Source organism: Halichondria panicea, chromosome 13, assembly GCF_963675165.1.
Source record: "Halichondria panicea chromosome 13, odHalPani1.1, whole genome shotgun sequence".
In the NCBI taxonomy this organism is placed as follows: domain Eukaryota; kingdom Metazoa; phylum Porifera; class Demospongiae; order Suberitida; family Halichondriidae; genus Halichondria; species Halichondria panicea.
The window spans coordinates 2701549-2719559 of record NC_087389.1 but is presented as its reverse complement, the minus strand read 5'-3'; the positions used below and the strand labels follow the sequence as shown (position 1 = coordinate 2719559).

At 40.4% G+C, this 18011-nt stretch overlaps 3 protein-coding genes and 1 long non-coding RNA gene across 6 annotated transcripts; 2 read left to right on the top strand and 2 right to left on the bottom strand.

The window, feature by feature from the left end:
- Positions 1-1088: 1088 nt before the first annotated feature.
- Positions 1089-5836, top strand: LOC135346589 (centrosomal protein of 41 kDa-like). Its single transcript, XM_064544270.1, has 10 exons — positions 1089-1266; positions 2519-2585; positions 2651-2698; positions 2754-2815; positions 2897-3042; positions 3218-3369; positions 3452-3519; positions 3595-3709; positions 3762-3968; positions 5585-5836. Exons 1-10 carry the CDS (start codon positions 1231-1233, stop codon positions 5674-5676), a joined length of 993 nt encoding a protein of 330 aa, XP_064400340.1. The 5' UTR covers positions 1089-1230; the 3' UTR covers positions 5677-5836.
- Positions 5837-6639: 803 nt separating this feature from the next.
- On the bottom strand, positions 6640-10061 carry LOC135346625 (uncharacterized). 3 transcript variants are annotated; one of them, XR_010398060.1, is made up of 5 exons: positions 9910-10059; positions 9147-9274; positions 8796-8847; positions 7283-8101; positions 6640-7234 (listed from the first exon to the last, which is right to left on the bottom strand). It is a non-coding gene; the product is annotated as an uncharacterized LOC135346625 (long non-coding RNA). The 3 variants fall into 3 exon arrangements; XR_010398061.1 differs by having other exon boundaries at positions 8796-8844; XR_010398059.1 differs by lacking the exons at positions 8796-8847; positions 9147-9274 and having other exon boundaries at positions 9910-10061.
- LOC135346549 (leukotriene A-4 hydrolase-like) lies at positions 10043-15201 on the top strand. Its single transcript, XM_064544204.1, has 19 exons — positions 10043-10233; positions 10466-10599; positions 10734-10860; positions 10913-10981; positions 11034-11182; positions 11310-11382; positions 11614-11754; positions 11838-11861; positions 12420-12490; positions 12606-12691; positions 12746-12771; positions 13403-13553; positions 13680-13783; positions 13882-13958; positions 14139-14202; positions 14436-14531; positions 14582-14664; positions 14730-14834; positions 14996-15201. The coding sequence occupies exons 1-19, from the start codon at positions 10090-10092 to the stop codon at positions 15114-15116; spliced, it is 1845 nt and encodes a 614-aa protein (XP_064400274.1). The 5' UTR covers positions 10043-10089; the 3' UTR covers positions 15117-15201.
- Positions 15185-18004, bottom strand: LOC135346566 (uncharacterized). Its single transcript, XM_064544230.1, has 4 exons — positions 17780-18004; positions 16746-16899; positions 16391-16522; positions 15185-16216 (listed from the first exon to the last, which is right to left on the bottom strand). The coding sequence occupies exons 1-4, from the start codon at positions 17870-17872 to the stop codon at positions 15315-15317; spliced, it is 1281 nt and encodes a 426-aa protein (XP_064400300.1). The 5' UTR covers positions 17873-18004; the 3' UTR covers positions 15185-15314.
- Positions 18005-18011: the final 7 nt, after the last annotated feature.

The window sequence follows — 18011 nt, the reverse complement described above, 5'->3', positions numbered from 1 at the left end:
TAAAGATGTATCTTTACCAGACTGGATACGTAGACCTAGCTTTCTTATTTAACGATTATTAGGGACAGAGATTTTATTTGCTCACTATTTAATATTAAATCTACTGAGATCCTGAGCAAGGAATTGTTGCATTTAATGTATACCCCTTGGGCCTAAGTATTCTAGTTATGTAAACCCCTCGTCCTCGGAGGTTTACTGCCATGTAGTGGACATGCAGTAAGTGTTATAACATACATGGCATGGGAATCTTTAGAAGATATCACTGTCTGTGGGTTGTGCATAGTAGATCTATGGTGGTTTAACCTCGATCCCAGAGCGGCTGGAATCGAGGCTAAGTATGGTTGAATATTGGACTTACATTATGGATACCGCATATAATTATGGAAGGGTAAATTCCCAGCTTTTGTCCCAGTAAATGTCTCAGCAAACGTCCCGGTATAACGCCTTTTTTCCTGTGGGCGAGGTCGACCCAGCCTTCCACATTGAGAGTGTGGCCATCATTGCCCATGCACAGCAATTACTGCTGCAGCATCTGCTCCAGTTTATAGGGAGTATCTTTTTTAACTCCCTCAAATAATTCTTGAGACAGTTGCCCATTTATATTCTAGATCTTCTCCAAAACGCCACAGTTCAACAACCAATTCCCTTGCAGTCATGTAAAAATGACATACAGTATAGCGGGAATTTTCACGGGTGCAACTTTTCGCTATTTGGCTAGAGAGCCCTCAAAGAAATGTTTGTGGGGTTGTAATAATTTATTCGCGTTTCACTTTCAGGAAGTGAAATATCGGTGCGTGGAAGTTTATCCTAGACTCGACTCGCTAGCCAGCCCTTCCTCGATCTTACCCCAAGAGGGCTGGTAAGTTTATCCCTTTCGTGTTAACTGCTTTGCCGTCGAAAAACGCACCTTTTGCACCTAACGAAAATTTCTCGCTAAACTCACAACAGACTCGTAGTCTACTCACCTTCAATCTCTTCCTTCAACGACATCATGCCCTGTCAGCATCTCTGAGTCAGTGGTAATAGATCTACATGATGTAGAGTGGTCCAGGAAAAAGCAGCCACAAAGTCATCTTCATCTCAAAATGAAGTTGTATCATGAATACTTATCGATTATTCACGATCTATGAGTGATATTTTGCAGTTGTCATGCCAATCGTTCCATAATTGACTGCACTGTAGACTACTTCTTCGATCCTCATTCTAATTCTCACTGTTTAGTGCGGAGCCATGTCCTTTTCCTCTAGGTCAAGCAGTGGGAAAGGGGTGAGTGAGTGAGTGCAGGCACTTGCCTACTAACTAGATGTACTGTACTAAGTCTAGATGTCAAGAACCTACCTAATTATTGCACACTAAATCAAAACGTTTTAACCAGGTTAACCATGCGTTAGCTGCTAGACTCACAATGTTATCCCTCCCTCAATACATTAATACAAACATGTGCAGAAAATGATTTGCACATTGTTCCATTACCGTACTTATTCGATTTAAGGCGACACTTCTACAAATTAATTAAGCCAGAGGTCTTTTCTTTTGGAGGTTGAAAAATTATGTTGAAGTCCTGGTGTCGCATATTTAAAGGGTCGCATCTAATTGGAAGTTGCTCTACTATCCTCTTATAGGCTGCTTAAATTACATTGTTTCTTGCGGCTTGGAATCGAGGCTATGGTTTGACATCTACATGTATTTAGTACAAATATTTATCAACATAGCAGTCACTACTTTTAGAGGTCAGAAAATCGAAGTTGTCGCATATTTGGAGGGTAACTTTAAATCGAATAAGTACGGTCTTGATGATGCCGATTTATTGTTCCTTAGGCTCCCCTCCATCCTTTGTTGCAACTACATGTATATTTGTACTAGCAGCATCCCTTTTAATAAACTATTTGTTTCTTAACGTCTTTAAGGGGGGGGGGGGGGGTCTTGGGCTGTGACGTTAAGTATTGACCACAAGTCCAGGCATAAAACTGTGACTGTTTAGATGGGTGTGGCTCGTCCCTAGGCCATGCCCATAATTATATTCAATACTTGTGGTGTTTGTGGAGGGGGAGGGGTTAATATGTTTAACCTCATAATGACGTTAAGAAATGCACAAGTGCCCTCTAATGTATGTATAGAACAGATTCCCCAGATGTGGAATTATACAGCACATGCACACTAACACTTGTGCAGTAGATAGCGCCCTCTTTTCGACCTAGCATTGCAATAGAGAAAATTTGCGCTAGAAACGAGGCTATCGATCTACTGTATATAAATAATTATACTAGCCTCAATTCTAGATAGCTGAGAAGTTACTCCCTTCCCGTTCTCCTCAGTGGACTGGAATTGAGGCTTGCTAAAATGATTTTATACGGCATGAATGTATTCATAGAATCCCTCCTCTAAAGTCATACCCTCAACGAGTCAATCCATCATTGCCAACTATTTATGATTCGCACATACTACAAGAAAAAGCGCCTACAGTGCATCTCTGCGCTGACGAATCAATTTATTTTTAATTCCATATCTGTATTTGCAGAAACCTCTAAATAAGAGAATCCCTGAGAACCCGAAATATAAGCACATCAAATCATCAATTGACACAGGTTAGAAATTCATCACACCCTGATTTTTTTTTTAAATGTGTATATACCGTACAATAATTATGTAGGAGCAAGTGTGTCGAAATACGTTGAGCGCCTAGAAGAGATGAAGAGAAGTAAGTGATTGCAGAGATTATGATAAATCTTCAGTACTGTACTCTTTACATGAAGATTACAGGTATCGCAATGATGAGATTTTCAAACGGCTAAAAGTTACAACATTTGCACAGCTGGTGAGTGGGTGTAGCATTTGCACACTGAACACCAGAACATTCTGCTATACGTGACTGGATTCACATTTCATTTGTCTATAGATTTTGCAAGTAGCTGAAGTTGATGATGTGGAAAGTCCTGTTCCTTCGGATAGCATTGTTAGTAATAGCCCAATTATCTCCCCTGCACATTTTATAGCAGATTATCCTGAGTCTCCACCTGATACAGCGAGATCCACTTTATCAAGGTGAACATATTTTTGAACTTGCAATCTATCACTACATGCTGTACTTTACAACACTATATTGGGTAACCAAGATGCATTATGCTGTTTATTCCTTTTTGACGTCGTTGGTGGTAGAAACCCTCATGTTTACTTTTGCGCAAAATGTACATGTTATCCATTGTATACCTCAACATAGTGTGATATCTGGAGTTGGTGAATTGGACATCATCAGCCATGGTAGCAATATTTCTCCACCCAGTACACCTGTTCATGAACCTGCCTCATATCCATACTTATTACTGGATGTGAGATGTAAGGAAGACTATGATCAATGCCATATCATTAGTGGTAAGTTTTAGTGTGTTTGTGTTTCATGGTAACCTGCACTAACACACTTTTTGCTTTCTCTCCTACATAATTATAATTATAGCGAAGAACTACCCTGTCGCAATGCTCTCAAGATCTTGTAACTACTTCACAAAGGACATCCTTGACTATGTATCCTCTTCAAAAATGTTGTATGTATCTAGGTTACGTACATGTATTCTACGTTCTCTCTTTAACCAAATGTAGCAAAACAAACCTGGAAAGATTATTGTATTGTACGATGAGGATGAGAGAATTGCTCCAAACGCAGCCACTACGTTTGTGCAGAGAGGAATTGATAATGTGTTTATGCTCTCAGGAGGTAAACTAATAATGTACGCTCTTAGCATGTTCACTGTTCCTAATTTCAATAGGTATAAAAGTCTTGTACAAGACATTCCCAGAAGGGATGCTGTCTGGAGTGGTTCCAGGTGGTTGTAAAATAACTTCTGCTGGTTCAGGACGAACAAAAGCTTTAACATTTTCATTGTCCGCTAAAGGTAGTGCGGTGCATAGGGATACCTTCACTCTGGGAGATCTATCAGGAATTCAAGACAAGCTTGATGATGCATTTTTGTTAAGTAAGTATAAATGCTGTGCTCAGTGGTTCGAGGGCCTTTGAAACAATAATCATCTGAGCATTATCTTTTAGTTATCTCATGAATGGTATCCCTCCCTCACGTTTACAATCACGCAATACAGAAAATGGAAGCTCTCTGTGGTAATTTTTTGCATCTTAGCTAGCTCACCATAATTATATTGAAGGATACATGTACAAATGTAACTGTCTAAATATAGTTAGACACTGTTTTGGAGGTGTCTATGGAATTTAGAAGCCCAAAGGCACTGATTTAGTATCCCGAGCGTAGCGAGGGTACTACAAGTGGCTGAGGGCTTCTAAATCACATGAACACCGACAAAATAGTGTCTTACTAGTGCTCATGCGCAAACCTTGCCCTCGAGGCTTGACTACAGCACAACAAGTTTACTTTGTGTCACAACGAGATACTAAGTAAGTTGCAGGTACCGTATATCTTCTAATTTATCGGACACTTCTAATTAGCCCGGACACTCTTTTGGACATTTTTCATTGTTCTAATACAACAGACACTCCAGTGCTTTAATATTACTAAATATCCGGACAATACCTTGAAAAGATGAGTTACATCATAGACTAGACGGCAAGTAAGACTTAGAGTGCTGCAGTTAGATACATGTAGCTTTGAGTAGCTAGTTTTAGATAGCTAGTGCAACTATTCAGTCGCACACTGTTGTATTAAACTTAGCTAGCTCGCATGCAGCTGCTTGCTCATGTTCTAATTATTCTGGACACTTTGCATGCTCTGTTCCAATTATACCTAGACAATTTCCATTTTTTGCTGTCCGATAAAATGATTAGAACATAATTATACGGTATACTAAGTCCCATAGCATACCTCCTCCGAGGCACTTTTCCCATGTACTTTATTTTCCCTGTAGATCTTATCTTGTTTTTACCCGAAAGACACATAGCATGGGTTTGGGAGGTCTGTGCATGGACTGGTACGTATGTTACTTGCAGAGGTGCATTTATATAGTTGTCTTCATGCTAACACGTGTAGGCAGTACGTGTTATGCCATACAGCGTAAAAAGTTTCCTACCTAGCACAGTGTCCCCTGTGACTCAGGCAGTGGCCTAATGGTATAACTTATTTATGCCTCGATGGCGCATGCACAGCGAGGTATACGGTAATGTGTCTGTGTGTGTAGACTGCTACAGCTGCTCAATGATATATTAAGTGCAAGTAAGAGCTTCCATAGGAGCTTCTATAGGTTTCTGGTCAGGTCATGTTTTTCTTGATGCTTCGTTCTCGAGTTATGGCTGGGTTTGCTTACTTTGAAGGCCTATGCAGAATCGTCAGACTTGTGTAGCAATGTCTGTTGATATAACTTAGTTAGTAGTAAACTCTGCACTAAAACGCTAGCTATTGGTTGCAATAGTCAGAAAAGAGCTGTAATGCTGCACTGTACCATGAGCTTGCAGCCATTATAGTTGCTATCTATCTATATAATATAATATATAATGGATTTGCTATCTGGAATATTAGCTTCACTTCAATGCTGAACCAACAGTATGTACTATAATTATTATTTGATATAAGCACACATAGTGCAGACTTGTAGACCTGTTTTAAACCGTGATAATATTTTCATATAGGTTCAAGAGCAAGTAGTCGTACAAGCTCAAGTTCTAGCCACAGATCGTTATCAGCTAGTAGCAGAATTGACTCTGCCAAACCATGGAAATAAACACTAACTTTCATTCACACATGCAATTTAATTTGTTTATGGTTCTTTGGCAAGTAGTGTGACCTGCATGTCACCATATAATAGTCAGCAAGCATGTATATACACTGTATAGTTTGCCACTAGAGTATAAGCATTCACGTATCTGACCTTCCCTATAAGATCGGTTGTCCTATTCTGTGTACCGGATTTACAATGAAAATCTTTGAGTTCTAAATATTAATTTTGTAATTACTTCACACCAATTTTGTGTTATTATGACGAATAAACGGCAGGAGTAACTATGGCTAGCCAAATCATTGGCAAGTCATCGAATTCGATCATGAATGGATTAACGGAGATTCCCCCTGTCCCTATCTAGCGAAACTACAGCCAAGCTGCAAGGGAACGGCAGAATCAGAGGGGAAAGAAGACCCTGCTAGCGCAAGATCACTGACTTGTATCTCTGCTTTTGAGCAAAAATAAAATAGCCTAAAAACTAGACTGGTAAATCATAGATACTATAAATTACAATTGTAATTTATAGTATCTATGGGTAAATGTGCTGTGCAAGAGTGTTTGGAATTAGCAAGAGAGTTTAAATAATCTTTAGCCTAGAAGAAGTGTATAGTTTTCCATTAGCGATTGTAATGAGCCACAATGGTGCAGGTGTTGATTGAAAAACATGTGTTGCTAATTTCAAGTATCAACTACGCTAATTGATTTATGTGTACCTCTATGTCGAGGTCTAATTGCACAATAAGGTTATACTTATAGGCCAAGCATAGGAATAGGTTCATCGTAATGTCTTATTTCTGTGACCTGAATGCATTCTTGCAAGAAGTTACACCTAGCTCAATTTAGTATGTAACCGTTGAACTTGCCGATAGATAATGACTTAAAGACCCAAATTCCAACATCACCAGGCAAATGCAAGCAAGAAACAACTTCAGAAAGATTATGGGATCCCTATAAGTTTTGAAGTCATAAAAGAACATGAGAAGATGAACAACAATTTTCGTTGTTTTTGTAACTTTTCCATACAAGGTTAAAACATTTCATAAATAATTATCACAATAATAATGGCCAACAGGCATAATAATACACAATTCTATCTTTATAGAGCCTAAGACTTAGGTGAGATCCAGAGGAGGTCAATCTGGCTGATGCTACGTACTGGTTCTATTCAAGTCAACCCTGTTCCACCTCAGTTTAATAGGGTATTCCAAATCAAAGCAATGCATTTGACTGTGGTGTCTTTGTTTGCCTACTATGCATTTTATAAGTGCCATTAATTGCAGCAACGCACGAGACGAATGAGAGAGTCACAATCATAAAAGCATGTCACAAGACAAAAAACAATCAGAGTCATCTACAATCATGGTCGGGTTTCGAGAGGGGGGGGGGGGGGCTTCGTCGTAATCAAAGACGCACACACACCAGCTTTCTTCTGTGGGGAACCTTCCTCCTTTTGTCCCCAATAACAGTTGGTGTAATGCAACTGTTTGAATTTATCTGAGTACTAGCGAAATTGTGCAGCCCACTAGTTTGTGTCCTAAAATCTGCCACCTGCAGATACTTCCTATAACAGATAAAGTAAAAAATACATCAATAGGAGTGTGTACCTAACCTGTGGTTAATTGCCAGCCACGCCCACGTCCACGAGTGCATTTTTCTCTTCGTCATAATATTTAATTTTCTCAGAAATGAGGAGCACATTTTGCAGTTGTAGCTTGGGATAGTTCTGAGCAGGAAATCGAATCTGACGGTGAATCTGTTCTCATAGAAGGGAAGTTCCGTTTTATTTTACGAAAGCACATGGGGCAAGTAGTGGCTACTGTGATGACTCATTCATTTACGGAGCACCACAATCACAAAACCCTCAATTCCATGACCCCAACGATTTTATTGGACGAGTATCATATCATCATCCTGTTATACGACTGTATCGCCTTCAATAGATCTTATCCTGGCATCCGGTGTGCCATACCATGCGGTGCGCCCCCCGATCCCAATAGATTCACACTTTATGCCAGTTTCAGGGTTTCTAACAGGGAGATCATCGCTAAGCGGCTACCGAAATTGGATTCGGGTATTTGGTGGGGGTGGAGTCTTGGGAATCAATTTCAGGTATAAAGGCATCACTCACGACTTTTGATTTATAGGTAGGTTCGAGTGTTACCTCGCCAAGTTTTGCGAACACATTTTCCATCACGTCAATAAATAGATCTTTAGACTTTTGCCTTTCCCAGCGTATTGTTGGGCATTGTTCCACTTCGTCAAGAGAGAAGAGACTTACAAAAGAGAAACTTGGTACGATTGTTTCGCATACGTGTAGATTCACCCTTGAAAATGAAACTTTGAACGCATATGGCGGCTCGATTGTGTGTACATTGAAGAGGACATCTTTTAATTTTTCCTTGAGTTGTTGCTGACCTTTGCTCAGTGACTGTAAAATAAACACATTTACAAAATAAACTTGCAAGATGGACATACATAAAATGGATTCTACATAACAGCAGCTATTACTATTATAGTATTAGTACTAGGCAACAGTTTAGAAACACAGAACAATAATTAGGTAAAATGAGAATTGGTGACTACCGTAATTGATGTAATTACAGCGCCACCTGAGTGTGAGATAATTTTTGCAGTCCTAAAAGATGCGCCAACTAATTTCTCTGGCGCTCATAAACCGGCTGTTTGAGGCGTGAAGCAAACGGATATGTGCCTTTATCTTCGATTGCACACTTCTGAAGGATTCAGCTGTTTGATTTATAGCTATACAGTCAATAAAATATTGTTCATGAGCCAGCTCTCAGCGTGGCTAGACCACACCCATTTTCTTTATACTAGCTCTCCACTCAAGCGGTTTCGCTCTACTCAGCACAGGTATTATTTTCTTTATACTAGCTCTAACACGCAAGTGCCACCGTAATTTAAGCGCCAGCTGGACTGAATGCAAAATTTGTTGGGCTTTAAAAGATGCGCCTCTCTAAAGTGAAATTAATAACCATCCGTGTTGCCCCGGTTTTACTTGAGGCTGTCTACTTACAACATGGAAAGAAAATCTAGGCTGGTAACGGTTGTAGAGACAAATGATTGTCCTACTGTCAGTATAACAATCCTGCTGCTGAACTTACACGTCATTTCCATACTTCAACGCCCAGCACTTCCGTTGGATGAGGCGAGCTGCTAAAAAGGGGTGTGTTCACTCAAAATGTCAGTAAAGATATTAATAGTTTGTAGTATTATAGCAAGCTGTGCTCTTGAGGAGACACCAGATACACTTAGACATACTTTTAGAGCTACTATATGCAAAGTAATGAGGAAGTGAGCTCCAAAGGGGGTGTCAGTACACTCTACAGACCATAAGAGGTCTGTTCCCAAGTCCTTCAAATGCCATCTCTTCGATCACACAATACAGATAAAGATACTTGTGTTCCACTTTCTAATACCTAAACTGTGTCTTAGAGCACTTCAAACTAGATTACCATGTACAGTAAGAGCAGGAGAGGTACGCAAACTTTTTGGACTTCGGACAAACGTTTCATGGTGCTGCTACTATACTTCACTGCATTGAGAGCTGGAAAATCCATGCAGTTATAGACACACTTTAATTCTGTGAAACGTACATGTTATAAAATTATTTCATATTGGAGATAGAGGTACATAAACTGACAAATTGGTGTTTTTTCACACAAATCAAGCTGAATAAAAGAAAGCCTCGGCACTAACATAGCAGCTGTAGCTATCAGTAGTGCTGGGTGTATGTGTGCATGATGCCTGATTGCTTTGAATTTCTCTTTTAGGCCCCCTACGAGAAAAATAAGCAGATATAGCGGATAATTGTGTACTTTCTTGAGCGCAACTCGCCTCCAACCAGAGGGTGTGACGTCACACTCTGCATTTACCTAGCATCACGTGGGGTGTTGCCTATCCCTTTTTTTGTTTATCTATGATCAGATGTATGCGGAGAGTAACGTGACTTCCTGTATCTGTCACAAGCTTGGAATTTGCACACTGACCAATCCAAGCGTGGGTGATGTATCTATCAAGAAAGTACACCCACACTTGGATTGGTCAGTGTGAAAATTCCTAGCCATACAGGAAGTCACGTTACTCTCCGCATACATCTGATGTGCAGTACGCCTACGTTCAATACTCTTCTCTATCATATACTCTTGGTATGACTAAGGGCCCTTTCCTATGTCCTGTCACATATAAAGACACACTACACATCCTACTGTCACTTACCTGAGGATCACTGTGTTCAGTATCCATAGACTCAGTATCCATAGACTCTAGCTAAGCTCTGAGGATCACTGCACTGGCTGACACATGTATACAGACCCACTAAAAACGGAAATAAAGGTGTTTGGTAGATCAGCTGGTAAAGATCGATAACAACATAATCTTAGCCAGAATTAACACAAGATGGATCACAGCTCTTGTTCTAACCCCAGTGAAGTCCTAATTACAGACATCCAGTGGAAGCTTACAGCAAATTTCAAAGCAAAACAAATTGTTGGCTGTGTGGGACTGAGTGCTGCTGTTAAAATAGATGGGTGCTCAAAACTGGTTAGTATATACATGTAGACAAAATAATGATGGATTTCTTCTGGATCGAGCTAGCCCTATATTAGGTTTTATGGGTGAGCCTATAAAGTAGATAGTCTGGGTTATAGAACCGAATTCTATTTTAATCCGGTATGCAGTGAGGGGAACCCTATACCCTGCATGGCAGTATGATTATTAAATGGTCGAATAGACAAAATCATGAAAATTCCATGTCTTCGTGACATTGCTGCAGGTCCTTGACATGGTTGGGCTGACTGTGAGCAGTGTAACAGACACTGAGACAGGGGCGCTTCTCGAGTACAGTGTGGGACAGGCGTCGTTTGGGGCATCACTGACTATCAAGCTCCCAGAAAAATACAGAAAGACGTATGTATGTACCATATGTACGTGTGGTACTGTTCTCCTTGTTTTGGGGAGAAATGATTGCAACTACTTTATGGAAATTGAAATACACTACAACCTTGTAATCAGTCGTAGATTAGCATTGAATGTTATTGCAGTGGTAGCGTAATGAGAGTGGGTGTGGAGTACACCACATCACCTCCTCCTGAGTCAGGGGCCGTGCAGTGGCTGGACCCTCCGCAGACTGCTGGAAAACAGCACCCGTATCTATTCACACAGTGTCAGGTATGCCATTTGGTGTATTATGTTTTAATGGAAACTCCCTCACCTTCTCTAGCCCATACATGCTCGCAGCATGCTGCCTTGCCAGGACTCACCCTCAGTCAAGACCACTTACACTGCTGAAGTACTTTACCAATTAATATTCAATGTTTGCTATAGTTTCCCCACTTCCCTAGGTATCAGTGCCACGAGATCTTACTGCTCTCATGAGTGCTCGAGTAGTAGGCAAGACGAACCATGGAGACATAACTACCTGGAAATTTTGTCAAGATATTCCAATACCATCCTACCTCATTGCTCTCGTCGTTGGTTGTCTGGAAAGCAGGCAAGTTATTGGTGAATTACATGTATACGTTATTGTCAGTCTATATAATTATATTGACTACAAATGTGCATGGTCTCTAAAGACGCTTCAATGAGGATACTGCATGGTCATAAGCAATTCTTTACAGGCAAGTAGGTCCTCGTACTTTGGTGTGGTCTGAGAAAGAGATGGTTGACAAGGCAGCTTGGGAATTCTCTGAGGTAAGCATCACTTCAAGTATACCATGGCAGTGCGTGATGATACCTTGATGACACAATCAGACTTACATGCCCAAGTTACATGTAGCATGTTTAGTTTGCCCTTGATACAACCTTTCCTTAACATCTGTTCTCTACCAGTGTTTGTTTCAATTTCCTCACAATTAGCTACTGGTCTCCAGGGGCACATTTGGCTACTTTATCATGGGCTACTTTATCATGTATTTTATTCAGACTGAGAGTATGCTGTGCACTGCTGAGGAGATTGTGGGGCCATATGTGTGGGGTCAATACGACCTCCTGGTCCTGCCTCCTTCCTTTCCGTATGGTGGCATGGAGAACCCTTGTCTCACCTTCCTCACTCCAACTCTTTTGGTACACTCTCTGTAATGTTGCTGTTGTGGTTTTATGTACTATATCTATACTTTTCATGTATGCACATCATGTCGGCTCACAAGGCGGGAGACAAATCTCTAACAAGTGTAAGTTGATACTACAATTAACACAGCCTTGATTGTGATTGTGTGTATTTCTTTAGCCTCGTTCCCAGGCCGTTTTTTCTCTAAAGAACGGAGGGGAGAAAGATACAGCCTAGTGTCTATTGCATGGGTGATAGTGCACACGCACTTATTCATGCTTGGGAATCCCCCTTCTCTTTTTTTATCTATGGTGAAGCAGCTTAGGTTTAGCTGTGGCTTATGCCCTCTATATTGTGTTGGTAAAGAAGGCTTGCACACTAGTCTGAAGCCAGAAAAGGCCATTATCTACCAGTCGTGGTGATTAGGAACGTATTACTAGTAAACGGACTGTAGTGTTTACGATATAAAGTGTTACGTTTGTAGTGCGAGTGCAGCGCATATGTACTAACACCTATGCAATAGACGCCATTTTTTCGACTTAGTGTTCAATTAGAGAACAAATGGCCTGGGACCGAGGCTTATGTTTTTCTTATAGATACTAATCATTTTTTGATTTACACAGTGGTAAATATAGGTGTGGTAACTTGACTGCAAGAGTTCAACCTCTTGTGATTCCCATAGGTTGTTGCTCATGAGATATCTCACAGCTGGACGGGAAATCTTGTTACCAACAGAACATGGGAAGAATTCTGGTAGGTGTATCATACAACCAGGAACAATTCTTGAAGATTAAAACAACTTTCACCTGTAAAACCAAAGCCTTCTAGAAATCATATTGGATACGTTAATCAGTATGAATTGTTGCAGGTTGAATGAAGGCTTCACAACGTACTTGGAAAGAAAGATAGTAGCTAAGCTACATAGTGAGAAGGAACGCCACCTTTGCTACATTAGTGAGTTCAATTGAAATAGCAGAGACTTAGATGTAACCCTGTGTACCACTACAGATGGTTGGAAGACTCTCAATGATGCTGTGAGTGTGTTTTGTTTATTATAACACAGGCACGTGGGATGTATGGCATATGAAGCACGAGGGCATAAACCCCGAAGGCTGAGTTCATTATATGCCATGCATCCTGAGTGCACGTGTTATAACTAGTTTATGTCCCGAAGGCATAGCAACATAACACTGTCTTTAGTAACACAATAAATAGAACTGCACAAAATGACAGAAACAACCCTAGACACAGCTCCATCTCTCTCTCTCTTCTAGACAATAAATTATGTGCCGCATTGACCAATAAATGGCTTGACACAAATTGTTACTGCAAAACAGCCCCACCCTACTACAAAAACAAAGAAAATTAACAGTGTCCTGCATGTTCTTATTTCATTTGTCAGTCTAATGCCAGAGGGGCGTTTTGTGGTTAGTGCATTATGCTGCATATTGCACTTAGCAACAACGTAGCAACGGGATATAATCATATATATATAACGTACATGTACACATTAGATGGCAGACTGTTGTATTTATACATGAGACTGAATTTTCTAGAAGATCAAATCTATAATTACGGTTTTACGTTTGTAGCATTTGTGTACAATGGTACCAATCAAGTTTATAATAATTATAATTATAATTATGCATATTAAATCTGCACTAGATTGATCAGTTTAAGAGTATTGGAAAGCTCGAGCTGACTCCCCTCATCCCCAAATTGGAAGGTGTTAACCCTGATGATGCCTTCTCTACTATCCCCTATGAGAAAGGGTCAGCGTTTCTCTTCTACCTTGAAACTCTTCTCGGTGGACCAGGTGAGTACGTCATTCTTATGGATAGTCATGGCATTGAGTGTTTTTGGGGTTGCATTGATCTAGGACCTAGTTCATGATTAGGTTTCTAGGTGTCTATTGTGACCTCTTGCCTACAACTCTCTACAGGGTCACTCGATGGTTTCCTCAGGAGTTATGTAAACAAGTACAAATTCTTGACGATAACATCAGTTGAGTGGAAGCAATACTTTTTGGAGTACTTCAAGAAACAGGTAACGATTGCAGTAAGCAAGCAAATACCCGCATGCACACATTTTTCCCGCCATGGTGTCACTTACAAATGAATGTACGTGCTTGTTCTTACTCCCAGGTGGATGAGGGTGTGTTTGACAGTGTGGAGTGGGACAAGTGGTTTTATGATCCTGGACTACCACCTCACAAACCAGTGTTAGTTTAGAAATAGAATGGTTGTACGTGTACTGTGGTTGCACCAAAAAGATTGTAGCTTTTATATCAGTCTAATCGTAGATAGAACTATGGTCTAACATACCACTCTGGGGCATAATTGAACTAATACATGCACTCTTGTAGAGTTATGCATGTACATGTAGTACCATGACTGCCCAGATATGACACTTCCCTGGCTGACATCAGTGCGGCACTTGCTGAAAGATGGTGCACTCTCTCTGAGGTAAGCTTCGTTGTTGTTTGTTTGTAGAATATAATATATAGAATGGAAGCCAACAATTATACTAGTTTTTTTCTTCTAGAAATAAACATTTTGTCACTCTATGGTGTGGCTAGTCTCGCGAGCGCGACTTTTCATAGAGGAAACGTTCCCTCCCCCTCCCCCCGCAACGTCTGCTCGCGAGACTATACATGTTGTGGCATTACTGGCATGCATGTAACTTGATTGTGTCCTAGGCAACGGAAGACTCACTGTCTGGGTTCTCTGAGAGTGACATTAGTGGGATGACGTCAATGACTCTACAAGAGTTCTTAAACCAGCTGCTATCAAAGGTACGATTGGTTGGCTACATGTACATAGCTCAACTGACCTTTTCCTTCAGCCTAAAATTGACATTCCCATACTTCAAGGCATGGACACAGTCTACAAACTGTCAAAAATGGGGAACAACGAAGTCAAACTAAGGTGCATGCATGATCCTATTAATATTGCTTTTCCCCAAATTATTACTTTACTTTCTATTCTTGTAGATGGCAACGTCTTTGCCTCAAGTCAGGTTGGTCTGAGGTTATCCCAGCTGTTGTCGACTTCATCACCACACAGGGAAGAATGAAGTATGTTCGGCCTCTTTATAGGTAAGTCTTCGTTATCATTACAGTACATGTACATTATTACCCCATGCATGCACAACTGCTAATGCCTAATAACAAGCTACATGTATTCGTAAGTGTTTCTGCTTGGTGTTTCCTTGGACCCAACGTAAAGCTTACTTTATTAATTGTGTGTGCGATTGCAGGGCATTATACAATTGTGGAGAGGACGGCAAAGCTCTAGCTGTATCTACATTCAAAAAGTACAAGGAGTTCTACCACAGTGTGGCAGCCAATCAACTAGCCAAGGACTTAAAGCTCACGTGAGCACTGTTTTATTAATTTAACTGACACAAAGGTTGATTATTAATTTACTGTATCAGCTAAACTGAATGCAAACTTTAAACTTTCATCTCACCTGAACAGGTAGTTTTATGACTATCTACAATAATAAGCACAATGTCATGCATGCATAAATATATAGAAACAGGATTGTAGAGGCATACTAGTTTATTAACATAATAGTTAGGTAGCCCTATACCGATGTAGATGGCAACCACTATCCTTCGTCACTAGGTATTTCCCGCTTTGGTAGTAAAAGTGTCTCACAGCAGCCGTCATCTCTGAGTATAGGGAGTGTTTACTGGTGATGAGTATAGTACTCTCCATTTCCAAGTACATCCCTATGAAATAGTACATCAGAGCATTTTGCTCAGTTCTTGGTATAATGAAGCTGTGTTGTGCCGTGGTGGAGTTTTGCTCTCTTTGCAAGTCAGTGAGGTATCGATCATCACTGTAAAACACACCAAAATCCCTCTTAATCTTCGGGTGAGATTGAGGTATACTGTCCAGAATACTGTACGTGTTGGAAGCAATCAGCCAGACAGTGTTCTTAAGCTGTCTCGAGACTCTCTCAGCACACTTTATTACATCACTAGAGTACTGCATTATCAGTCGCTGTGGTAAATTTTTCTGTTGAAATGAGAGGTCTATGAATATAAAGTCACTTTTTGGTGGTACTCGCAGCTTGTTTTTTGTGTAAATTGCTAGGTTGTGATTGAAGAGTGTCGATGTTTTGAATAAGTAATGCCATATGCAACATAGTCTGCACTTTGCTGTGTGAAGACCCAGATTTCTGATTTTGTGTCTGTAGTGCTTATTACGAAGAATTGCGTAGGTGAAGTCGTAACTCAACGATTGGATAGTTTCGAACTCATGAGTAAAATACTCATCAAAGTTTGTGTTGATGTACCAATCAACGCTTCCATTTTGATTTTTTACCCATTGAGTGCTACCTATATTGTGTACATGGTCAGTGATAGTAGGATGATTGTTAAAGATATCGTTGGGCTTCCAGTTGATGTAGCGTGGCACAACGAGTCTGTCAAACCCAGCTGGGGCTTTCCAGTCCAGAATAAATGCTCTGTCTGTAACGTCAATCGCAAAGGTGTAGTTAATGTAACATAGTTAATGTTGCTAGGTATGTGTGACAGTGTGAGTTTTACGTGCATGTGGAGGGTGGAGGAGGAAGGGTGCATCCTAAATACCAACCAGAAGCTATACACAGATAAATTATTGTGGGGAACTAGATACATATTTACCTGTTAGTAAGGCAAGCATGAAAGCAGTCCCAATTCCTTTCAATGCATGAGGCACACTCTCAATGATTGGAGGAAAACCATTCCCAGTGGTGTACACAAAATAGGATGGAGGCATATCTCCTGATGCAATAGCTGTGTGTGTCGAAAAAACATTTTGTATCATCACTGTGGTATACAAATTAACAGCCACGTACCCATGCAAGATCTGAAATAGTAATGGAAACATAATTTCGGTACAGCCTCTGTACTCGTAAAGGACTTCCATTTCATAGTTGTAAAAGTGATCAAATCATACTTTTGCAGCTACTGACACACCCCTCCCTGCCCTCCCTAGAACACATTTACACCCATGCACCTCTGTGTATCTTCGTGTACTGTTTCTGCCAGTTGCCACACTGTCCTGCTGAAGAGTCCACACTCCACATAGGCGGGTCCAGTGGGTTGGTTGGCATGTTTGGGAGGATATAGTCATCTTCGAAATCATCAGCCAATGAAAAACTGTTGTCGTCCTGTGTGTGAAATATACATATCAAACCGCATGCAACATGATTAAATGGTATCAAGAGTTATCTACTCTTGATGGTATCTATATAATTATAAGCCCTGTTCACACAATACCTAATCCGGGTCAAACATTGGCTGCATGATAGCTAGGTATAATGGCGTGTAATCAATGACAGTGTAAAATCAGATAAGGCCGTTAAAATTTGACAGGTATAGTGTTCTTGAGGGTCTGTTTTTGTGGGTATGATTTTATGGAGGATATGTTTTGTGGGGGGTCTAATTCTGCAACTTTAGCAAATTCAGGCCTTGTGTAAACGGGGCTTATAATTACCCCAGGTGCCTGGGCGGCCACATGCAGGTATAGTAGTCTGACCGTTGGTTTGTTACCCGAGGCAGGTGGAATTATATGGTGTGGTTGCATAGCCCCATAACGTACCACAGGAGCCATAATCTAAGACTCCCAGGCTTAATGATCTTAGTCCACAATGAATGTCCCAATCTCATACAACTGCTAAAACTCTGTTCTCAAAAGTTTCAGCAACTGAATGCCTTGAGGCGTTCCTTGCTGCTTATAGCCATGCAGCGTTTATTGTATAACATGTATAATTATATATATGTATATCTACTCTTTGGTTGCTATAGATCTTTATTATTTATGTCAATAGCCGAGGGTTAGCACTTTAGTGCTCTAGCTGCAAGGCATTAATTTTGTGTATTGATCTGCAGTATGTACTGTTGTATAATACAAGACTAGTGTATAATAGTTTTCGGTATTCTCTCATCGCCTTTGACATAATAAAAATTTTAATTAATTATTATTATCACACTATAGTTGACCTAATCACCAGTAAACAGTATTAATTATGGATCTATATGCATGCGTACCTCACAAGATGGCCAGAGTAACAGCTGAACCAAAAGAACCAAAGAATACACCACTAGCAACAGGGAACGGATCGTGGAGAAGCAGGACCTCATGTCCTTTCACATCACTGACAATGCTTTAAGTGAACGACTTGGTAGATTGCACGATTGTATAATTTAATACCATCATCGTGGTTACAGCTTTCTCATTATGGTATGCAATTACTGATGGTGTACATGCATTGAAACCATA